The sequence below is a fragment of the Salvia splendens genome, chromosome 12 (assembly GCF_004379255.2).
Source record: "Salvia splendens isolate huo1 chromosome 12, SspV2, whole genome shotgun sequence".
Classification (NCBI taxonomy): Eukaryota; Viridiplantae; Streptophyta; class Magnoliopsida; order Lamiales; family Lamiaceae; genus Salvia; species Salvia splendens.
In genome coordinates this window covers 11,445,421-11,457,090 of record NC_056043.1, presented here as the reverse complement: position 1 = coordinate 11,457,090, position 11,670 = coordinate 11,445,421, and the positions used below count along the sequence as shown (strand labels likewise).

The 11,670-nt window shown below is 40.9% G+C and overlaps 1 protein-coding gene across 1 annotated transcript; it reads right to left on the bottom strand.

Moving 5' to 3' along the window:
• Positions 1 to 2,108: 2,108 nt before the first annotated feature.
• On the bottom strand, positions 2,109 to 3,201 carry LOC121757538. The gene is made up of 2 exons (XM_042153066.1): positions 2,599 to 3,201; positions 2,109 to 2,240 (listed from the first exon to the last, which is right to left on the bottom strand). Exons 1-2 carry the CDS (start codon positions 3,199 to 3,201, stop codon positions 2,109 to 2,111), a joined length of 735 nt encoding a protein of 244 aa, XP_042009000.1.
• Between the last annotated feature and the right edge of the window lie 8,469 nt (positions 3,202 to 11,670).

Below are 11,670 nucleotides of genomic sequence, written 5' to 3'. Positions count from 1 at the left end.
GTGCGGTGTAAGGCGTGTCGTGCGCTTCACTCAAAATCTCCTCTTTTAGCACCTCATCGCTTGGCACACACAATCGTCCATCATACGTCAAAGCATTATCCGCCTCCTCACGGTAATGATCAAGCTTCTCGGCTCTCACCTTCGCACGTAACTCCTCCAACCTTCCATCACGTTGCTGGGCTTCTATGAGCTTGGTCCTCAAGTCTGGCTCAATCACTAGCGTCGCCAATCTTGCACCCACTGTCTTGGGCGCTTTCACTATCTCCAAACTCATCTTGTCAAACTCGTGAATCAACGCTTCCTCTTGCGTTAGGAAATAAGCCAGTTGAGGTTGGTTCTTCCTACTCAAAGCATCGGCGACCACGTTCGCCTTGCTCGGATGGTAATTAATACCGCAGTCATAGTCTTTCACGACCTCTAACCAACGTCGTTGTCGCATGTTTAGCTCCTTCTGCTCGAAGAAGTACTTGAGACTCTTGTGATCGGTGTAGATTTCGCATCTCACTCCATAGAGATGATGTCTCCAAATTTTCAGTGCATGCACCACTACTGCTAACTCCAAATCATGCGTCGGAAAATTCAACTCATTCGGTCTCAACTGTCGGGAAGCATATGCTATCACCTTCCCATCCTGCATTAACACACATCCTAGTCCTACTTTCGACGCGTCCGTATAGACGGCGAAGTCCTTGTCGGGTTCTGGTACCGCTAGGACTGGTGCTGTAGTCAATTTCTCCTTCAATAATTGGAAACTCGCCTCGCACTCTGGCGTCCAAACCACCTTGATTCCTTTCTTTAGTAGTTGCGTCATCGGTCTCGCAATCTTGGAGAATCCTTCAATGAATCGTCGATAATATCCTGCCAATCCCAAGAAACTGCGGATTTCACTTGGCGTTTTCGGCGATTTCCAATTCTGTACGGCCTCGACCTTTGCTGGGTCTACTTGAATCCCATTTGCCGTCACAATATGACCAAGGAAGTTCACTCGAGTCAACGTTTCCAACACTGTTCGTAGGTGTTGTCCATGCTCCTCCTCGTTCTTCGAGTATACCAACACGTCGTCGATGAAGACTAACACAAACTTGTCAAGATACTCATGGAAAACTCGGTTCATCAAGTCCATGAAAACGGCTGGGGCGTTGGTCAGCCCAAATGGCATCACGACGAATTCATAATGGCCATAACGAGTGCGAAAAGCAGTCTTAGGCACATCCTCTCGTCGGACCTTTAGTTGATGATACCCTGATCTCAAACCCATTTTTGAGAATACGCCCGCTCCTCGAAGTTGGTTAAACAAGTCGTCAATCCTTGGCAGTGGGTACTTATTCTTTAAAGTCATCTTGTTAAGCTCACGATAGTCGATGTACATCCTCATCGTTCTATCCTTCTTCTTAACGAACAAAACTGGCGCTCCCCATGGTGACACACTGGGTCGAATGAAACCCAAGTCTAACAGTTCCTGCAACTGAACCTTCAACTCGGCCAACTCCTTAGGGGCCATTCGGTATGGCGCCTTTGATACTGGCGCCGACCCTGGTTCCAAATCAATAGTGAACTACACTTGTCTGTCGGGTGGCGGTCCTGGCAAGCTTCTGGAAACACATCGGGAAAATCTCGCACTACTGCCACGTCTTCCACTTTCAACTCCTTCTTTTCCTCCCCATTCAAGTACACCAGATATGCCGGACGCCCTTTCCTTATCATCGTAGTTGCTTGCAAAGCAGAGATTATGGAGGTTCGTCTGTTCATGGAGATCCCATACAAGATAGCCGGCTCTTCGCCCGGGGCTTGAAAAGAAATCTGCCTCTCTTTACAGTAAATCGTTGCGTGGTTCTCGGTAAGCCAATCCATTCCCAAGATTATGTCTACATTCTCCAAAGGCATAACGTGCAAAAGCTGGGCCACTACTCCTAATTCTCCTAACACAAACTCTATGTTCGAGCAAGTTCTCACAATGTCAATCAATCCTCCAACCGGTGAAGATACATTCAAATTCGATTCAAGCATTGCAGTAGGGAGTTCTAAGGCATTCACACATGACATGGAAATAAAAGAATGCGAAGCACCCGTATGAAACAGCACAATAATAGGCAGTTGTTGGAGCTTTCTCATACCTGCCAAATTCTCTTTGCCCTTGCTGGCTTGGGGTTCCTGCCCTTGATTCCCTTTGAGTGCATATGCCCTTGCTTGCTGTGGGGCCACTTGTCGGATTGGTTGAGGCTGCTGTGGTGGTCTCTGTCCTTACCCATTCTTCACTCCACCTTTGTTGTTGTTTGGGCACTCTCGAGACATGTGCCCGTTTCCACCGCAGGCATAACACCGAATGCCTCCAACTCGGCACTCCCCAACATGATGCTTGGAGCACCGATTACAGTAGGGTGTTCTCTGCGGGTTTCCCCTCTGATGTGGCACAATTTGGCGCCCATGATTCTGCGGTTGCCGAAAAGTGGAGAAACGCCTCTTGTTGTCAAAAGGAGCTCGGTTTCCCTCCCATTTCCTCTTGTCTCTAAAGTTCGCTTGGGGTGCAGATGGGGTAGGGTTTGTTGTCCTCTCATTCTTGGGCAGTGCTTCCTCCACATCTAAGGCACAGCCCAATACCTCGGAATAAGGAATTCCCCTGCGACTAGCCACCGCTACCCTTATCTCTGGCCTAAGGCCGGAACGGAACTTTGCGGCCATCTTCTCGTCTGTATCCACCAATTCTGGCGCATAACGAGTCATCTCACATAAGGCGCGGTCGTACTCCGTGACCGTCATACTTCCTTGTTTTAAGGTGTGGAACTCCACTACCTTCGCCCGCCGGTAACTCATGGGAACATACTTATTGTAAACTTCTTCCTTAAACTCCTCCCAAGTAAGCGCCTCACGGCGAGCGGGGTCCATAGTTCTCTTCTTCGTTTCCCACCAAAAGTCAGCGGGTCCTGTCAGCTGATACGTCACGCAGGCCAGGCGTTCTCTGTCCGTGCATCCCATAAACTCAAAGACACGCTCAATGTCGCGTACCCATGCCTCCGCCTTCGGGGGCTCTCCCAATCCATCGAACTTGGGTGGGTTCTCTTTCCGAAAGGCTTTGATGTACTCCCTTTCGTTTGGTTGGGGTAGAGGTGGTGGTGGAGGCGGGGGCAGATTCCCGACACTTCCTTCCGTCTGTTCCCCCACATTGTTCCCCACATGCTGACCACGTCTACGTCTTGGGGGCATGTTGATCTAAAAGACAGGTTAGCACCGTTGTGAGTACATCGTTAATAAAACATCATCGCTTTCATGCACGCGTACGATACGATAAAAACACAAGTACTTAAAAGCACGTGAAAAGGGAAGCTTCCATAAACAACGTGGGAAAAGAAAGACATAGCATTCGATCGGAAAACAAAAAGGTACTACTTCCATCGTCTTAACAACTTAAGGAGAAAAAAGAAACAACATCACTCATCTATCTAGTGTTTAGATCCTCTTCCGGGTCTTCTTCCTCTTCCGGGTCCTCTTCCTCTTCTACGTGATACTCGTCGACCATGCGGAGGGCTTCTTCGATATCCATGCTATCTTCCACATAATCATCCTCAAAACCCGGAACCATGCCTTCTTGTGATACGGCTTCTCTTTCTGCCGTGGGTTTAACCTCGATCACGTCTTTGTCTTCCCATACCGTTTCATCTTTTCCTTCTTGTGTCGACGGTGGTCGCTCGGAACGTGAGTCAATCAAAGCACACGTTAAGGCCTTTAGAAAACCCTTCATGTCGCCAGCCATCATCTGGTTTCTTGGTTCGTACCACGTGAACCGACTGGCTGTTGTTTCCATCCAAGGCTCCCAATTGTCGGGCATCAACTCAATTAGTCTCCTTATGCCACCATAGGCCGTTACATGGTACCCGCAGACATCTCGCCATAGGGTCTCAAAACGGGCAACAACCTCTCTCAAGGCTTTGCCTTCCTCTCTCTCATAGTGGTCGTATTCGTATATCGCTTGTCGCATTCTGGCACTATACTGACTGCTCTTAAGCGCGGTTCGTTTCGTTCGCACCATCTATGTGAAGACGAAAGTTTCTTTTAAAACACCAAAAGTATTATTGTTTGTTCGAAAAAGTTCATAAGTTTGTCGCGTAGTTTGAAAATTTGTCGTTGTCTTAACGTTTCATATCTTTGCATGCTATCGTGGTAATATTTTCGCGAATTATACACATTTAGCAACATCACTAAGTTCATGCTCACACGTATTCATACCATATCGATATCACCTTTGTATATACAATACATGTCTTAATTATCATGTCAATCATACTTGTATTCCACGCAATCATGCTATTACAACATCATATTTACGCACATAATGCATGCTTAAATTATCATACCGATCATGCTCATATAATCATTCCATTACAACTCATCCTTATGCATATCATTCATTCACATGCGTAACTTGTCAACGTCATATCATATCATCATACATTTTCATGCATCAATCTTCCATACTTTCAACAATTTAAACATACCTCACTTTCATCGGTTGAGCGTGATGCTTTGAATGTTGAGCCTTCGTGACACTTCTAGTCAAATAAGGGTTCACTAACTTAGACTTAAAGTGAAAGAAGACTCTCGGAACAGAGCGAAAGAACAAAGCTCTGATACCACTCTGTCACGACCGCCCATACAAAGGGGTACCACAACGCGGCGATCGTGACCGACATGCATGGACAACAATTTAAAAAGAACATCTTAATTAACTTAAAGAAAAGAAAACAACTCAGTTTAAAGATTTTAAGGTTAAATTTTTTTTCGAAAAGGCATAAGATAAAATACTTTTAAAAGGACAACGGGAAAAATTTGACTTAAGGAATACATCAACTAACTAAAGTTGAACAAATACTTAACTTAAATCGCGAAGAATAAATTTTAAAAAGACAACGTAAACACTTGTTTAAAACTCATCACCACCATACATGTTCACACACAAAACGTAAAGGAAAGATTAAGTCTTGAGTCATGGTTCAAATTATAGCAGCGGAAAAAAATACGGTTTAAGGAGAGTCAAGGACGACGCCTATGTATGACGACACAACGCATCCTAAGTACTTAAGCCAGCTCAACATCCACCGCAACATCCCGCTCAACCTACACATAAGAAAATAATATGCAGGGCTGAGTACTTGTTGTACTCAATGGGCTCATGCCGAAAATATTTTAATAATAGTTATGTCATCCATACCAGTGATCTCGAGTTATATGTAGTAGGAAAATATCACGAGAAACACAAAAATATTCAAGTCTGGCCAGACAATTTATCTCCCTACTTTTCACATCAATCCAACAATCACAATCGCAGTGCGACGAAAGTGTGACCACACTATTCGCCCATGAGACCGGCCGACTTGCAAGGACGGCTCACGATCCCACCAGTGTACACAGCCCGATAGGGTTTACGGCCCTACTCGGACCCGAATTCGTTTCACAACACAACCATATAGCCTAACGGAGTAAACTCATACGAACTAGGCATCAGGCACACAATCTCATACAAAAACAACATGGCATGACATAACAGTTAAACCACCCTTATATCTCCACATAATATTTTTCGGAAAAGTAAAGAGGTTTGAAAAGAAAGCCCACCTCGTTCTCTTAGCAATTCACAACCCACTTAGCAACTCTCGATCCTCGAGTTCACGACTACACAACACCCTCGTCAAAGACAACACAATTAGTTTCCCCCAACAACATATTACTATGCATGTCCTATCGATTCTCTCGTCGTTTTTCTCAAATCCCCGACCCAACATACGTCACAAAGATGGGAGAACACATCGTAACACATTTCAATTTATCACACGTGATCACATCATTTAGACACGTTCCTTGGACATACATGCATCATACAATACTTTTAGACTTGAAAATAAGAGATATTTTAACAAGGCAGAAAACTGGCAGAACTGCGCGACCATTTTGTAAAAAATCACCATAAATTCACCCGACCTCAAAAGAAGCTAAATTTTGGTCACAATACAGAATACACATTCAAGTTCATACATGAAAATTTTCACACCGAAATCACGTTATTTAGTCATTCATATCACATATTGAACTCTCGGGTCGTAGCATACAATTTCCGATAGTATTGCGTAGTTCATTTGAAAAATTCACCATAAATTCATCCGATGCCCAAAAAGGCTGAAGATTTAACACGACTCAGAAGACACTTCAAATTTTCATATAGTTCAAGAATCACATCAATCGGAGGTCATTTGGTCAGTCAAACAGAAAACGAAACATTCATGGCAAGAACTCACGTTTCTGGCAGATTTGCGCAGTCAACTCCAAAAATTTATTAAAAATTCATTTTTCGATAAAACAGGCTGAAATTTACACGAGACACAGAAAACACCTTGAAGTTTACTTAATAAAAATTTCGTAGCAAAATTCGTTCGTTTGATGGGTCGAATACAGATCATAAGTCACTGGTCGTGCATCACAGATTTCTGGTTCAAATTCGGGATTAGGGTTTTTAAACTTCCACAACACAACCACCGATTTTTCATGCTCGAAAACACATAATCATGCTTACACATTCTTCATACACATATTTGCATACAACCTCATATTATTCACAAATATTTCGATCCAATACACATGATTCCAATCAACAACGTAAAAATCAAACAAGTTCTTACGAACACACAATTTCCCTCCCGTTAAAACTTGCAATCTATCAAACCTACACTCTCTACATGCACGTAGGACTCAAAACATGGTTCAAAAGAGAAGGAGAAGAAAAAGTGTGCAATTATACCTTCCTTTACAAAAACCAATCGGTAGAAGAGAAGAACGAAGCGATACGTCGGAAACTCTCGAAGGTACTTTCAATGGATGCAAGAATAAGCTTGAATGGAAGATTTTTGGAGATGGGAGAGTGGAGAGGAGAGGGAAAACGTGTGAGGAGAGAATGAGGGAGAGGGAGGCGTGTGAAAATAGTGGCTAGGGTTAGGATTTATTCTATTTTATGTACTAGGTTTAATTCACACCCAAGTAATAATTAAATTGTGGGAGGAATAAATTAAATAAAAATCCCACAACTAGATCACAAAGTAGGCGTGTATTTTTAGGGGATTAATTCCAAAATTTACTGATTTAATTACAAGGAAATATAGCAATATTTACTTGGAGAGAATATATTCATAATTTAGGAAACAAAAATAATGAATGCAAGGGAACAATTAAATTAAATCTCGAAGTAGGAAATAATAGGAGGGGGCCGAAAATTTAAGGAGAAATTGTACCAGGAAATTATTTAAATCCCCAATTAAACCAAAATAGGATTTAAATTAAGTAATTTCTTTATAGGAAAAAGGCTCCCATAACATAGGCAACAATTAATTAAATTCCCACAAGGAAAAATAATGCAAAGGGGCGTGTGATATGGAGGAAAAATAGAAGGAAAATATTCACATCCCCAATTAATTAGACATGGGAATTTATTTGAATAAAAGGGGGTTCCACAAAATAAGAACTAATAAAATATCCTCCATATTTTATTGGAGGAGGCGAAAATTATTAGGCTAAAATAGCCAAGGAAATGTTCCAACTCTCTATTTATTTTGGGTGAAGAAATAATATGTGGCATGATTTAGTTGGATTTAATTTAAAAGAAGAGAGTCAATAAAGCACCAATTAAATCAAATGAAAAATAATCCAGTCTCATATTGGAGATTTTCGAAACTCCCAAGGATAAAAGGATGGAGTTCGAATTTCATGTAGTGTAATTTAAGGTCCATTGGTTTGGATTTAATTTGGAATAATGTCCCAAAACAATTAATTAAATCCACAAAAAGAAGTACTATTTCAATAATTTGGGAGGGCCGAATTTTTCAATGAATTGACTTCAGAAAGAATAAATGCATGATCCTATTAATTATTTCCCCACATTGGAATAACATAAATCTCAAGCTCGTCATTCCACAATAACCACGTCAATTTTTTTCACACAAAGCACTTAATCACATAGAATCAAACGTTTCAGAATTCCCCAAAATTCCAATTATATAAAAAGAAGTCACAAAAGTTTGGGATGTTACACTAAACAACAGTGAAGTAATATCATGCTAAGAGTGATGTGTTTTGTAAACAACAGTGAACTAAGATCATGCTAAGAGTGATGTGTTTAGTAAACAACAGTGAAGTAAGATCATGCTAAGAGTGATGTGTTTTGTAAACAACAATGAAGTAAAATAATGCCAATAGTGATGTGTCTTGTAAACAACAGTGAAGTAAAATCATGCTAATAGTGATGTGTCTTGTAAACAACAGTGAAGTAATATCGTGCTAAGAGTGATGTGTTTTGTAAACAAATATGAAGTAAAATCATGCTAAGAGTGATGTGTTTTGTAAACAATAGTGAAGTAAAATAATGCTAAGAGTGATGTGTTTTGTAAACAATAGTGAAGTAAAATAATGCTAAGAGTGATGTGTTTTGTAAACAACAGTGAAGTAAAATAATGCTAAGAGTGATGTGTTTTGTAAACAACAGTGAAGTAAGATCATGCTAATAGTGATGTGTTTTGTAAACAACAGTGAAGTAAGATCATGCTAATAGTGATGTGTTTTGTAAACAACAGTGAAGTAAGATCATGCTAATAGTGATGTGTTTTGTACACAACAGTGAAGTAAGATCATGCTAAGAGTGATGTGTTTTGTAAACAACAGTGAAGTAAAATAATGCTAAGAGTGATGTGTTTTGTAAACAACAGTGAAGTAAAATAATGCTAAGAGTGATGTGTCTTGTAAACAACAGTGAAGTAAGATAATGCTAAGAGTGATGTGTTTTGTAAACGACAGTGAAGTAAGATCATGCTAAGAGTGATGTGTTTTGTAAACAATAGTGAAGTAAAATCATGCTAAGAGTGATGTGTTTTGTAAACAACAGTGAAGTAAAATAATGCTAAGAGTGATGTGTTTTTTAAACAATAGTGAAGTAAGATCATGCTAAGAGTGATGTGTTTTGTAAACAATAGTGAAGTAAAATCATGCTAAGTGTGATGTGTTTTGTAAACAACAGTGAAGTAAAATAATGCTAAGAGTGATGTGTTTTGTAAAAAATAGTGAAGTAAAATAATGCTAATAGTGATGTGGGAATTTATCCATATTTTTATAGAGTTATCCCAAATTTAAGATCATTCAAAATTTCCAAAGTATTAAGCTTATTCAAAAAACAAACATGCATGGCTACACATCCAATTCTCCACAATTATAGTATCCATCCAAACGCAAAATAGAACTATAATTAAATGTCATTTCAGTCAAAATCGAATTCCATAAATTGTGGCAAATAACACACAGTGCTTGAAAAATGAAATCAACAACATTGAAATTTCGGTCCCCAACCTCCGCCCCGCTCTTCTCACCGGTTCCGACGAGCAGCTCCTCCGCCTTCTTCGCGTAGTCCCCAACCTCGCCACTCTCCTCCGGCTTCTTCATGTCGCCGCCCGAAGGAATTTCGGTCTCAGCAGCGGGTTTGTCTTCAGCGGCGGCGAGGGTGGATTTGGGGGCGCCGTACTGGCGGAGGTATCCCTCGGCTTGGTCGACGTACTTTACGACGCCCTGGGTGGAGTCGAGCTTCCATACTCGGAGGAGGTCGGCGGAGGAGCTGGCAGTCTTGGCCTTGTCGCACTTCTCCGGCTCGTTGCTGAACTGGGCTGTGTAATTTGATTTAAATTTCATAATATAATTTCCAAAAATACCCTTGGCCTATTTTATATTATTAAAATAAATCATATTTGTTCCATTTATTTGGATGGCTGAGATTTGTTCTCTAGTTATACACCTAAAATTAGTTATATCTTGATCTTTAACCTATATATATATATATATATATATATATATATATATAATTATTACATTATAATATAAATAGACAGATCTCAAGACAGGAAAGGTAACTATACAATAAATCTTGGATTTTTGCAAGTAATTAATTATTAATCAATGATTACGAATTTACGATTGTCAAAAATTTTAGTAGAGACAAGGGTTGTTAAAAATATCCTGTATAAAACTAAACCTCAAATAGTAGGTCTTGCTATTTTTTATCCTGTCATTGTATTTGTTTTAATCTATACCTTGTTACAGCCGAAAACCTAATTTTCTTGATGAATTAATTAAACAAAAAGCTAGGTGCCTGCCAAAGTTGTTACATACCTCCTTTTTAGTCACATTCAAATTAGGTGATTTTTCTAAACGTTTGAGAACTTCATTCATCAATATAATAGAGTTTCTCAATGGACAAAAATAATTTGTATTGAATATTACTTTATTTTGACCTAACATGGATTGATGTGGGGCAATGGAATTAATATGCAAAAGAAAAGAAAAGCTATTGTAATAAGGAAATCAATTAATTGGAGAACAAGAAGGCAAGAGATGAAGTTATGACAAGAATAATAAAGGAAATCAATTAAAGATTGTGAAAAATCAAGTGAAGAACATATTTATGGAATTCGAATATATTTTCCATGTATGGCTAGAATTAGATCCTATAAAAGGTTGTGTATCCATTGAGAAAAAATTAAAAATTCAAGTTTAATACAATGTAGTCCATAAAGATTTTAGCGTTTTTTATTTTCCACATTTTACTTTTCAACATGGTATCAGAGCAGGTTCGATCATGGACCGATCTGTCTCTATAGCAAAAAAAACACCCAAAAACCATATCGGAAAAACATCAATTTTAAGAGGAGGCTCTGTGATTAGCAAGAGGTTGAAACTCTACCCAACAGGAAGTTCTTCACTAACAAAGTGATGGCATAACAAGAACCGTCGGAAACGGCGGCAACGGCAGTGACCGCATCCGATGCTGGCGGTGGGGCGTTGTAAACGACAGTGGTGCTTGGCTGGACCGAGACGACTACAGTGAGTTCTCGGCGGTTAAATTTCGAATGCATGTCAACGGCGAAGCCCCACCATGGCGATGACAACAGAGGTGGAACCCGAACAGCGATGAGTAGACGTCGGCGATGACGAGGCTGCTGCTCTACGGACAACCGACCATAGTGGAGTTGGCAGCGGCGAGAAGTAAGGCTGGCGGGCGCTGGCAGAAGTGGCGAATCGATTACCCGCCGTAGAGATTGAGAGCCCAAAGATGGGCGCCTTGAAGGATGCCGAGAAGATGGCCACAGAGAATGAAGTATCCCATCGAGAAGAGCTCACGGTGGTCGGACGGTGGATTGGAGAGGTTGCTGCCTGCTTCCTGGTGACCGGTTGAAGGACAAAGAACAATTAAAGATTGCAAATTGGATGGATACTACTGGTTACTGCTGAACAAGGCTGACTGTAGCCAAAAAGAAAAACAACACCAATCAAGATAAGAAGAAGTTCATGGTTTGTCCGGCCGAGGGGGTGAGGAAGAATGCGACCGAACAACTCCTCTCCAAATCTATGGTGGTCGTGAAGTCCAAAGAAGACCTATTTGATACCGCCGGAATGGCCTGTGAGAAGCTTGCCATGACCAACAGCAGGGCATTCGGGTAAGGAGACAAAGCAGTCGAAGAATTATCCAGTCGAAGGGGAGAGGTTAGCCCCAACCGGATAATTATTCAAGATGATTGGAGGAACGCCTATGCCAGAGAAGATAGCTTCAGGCAGAAATGGTCTGGACAAGAAGAAGCAACCGAGAAAGGAGAATCT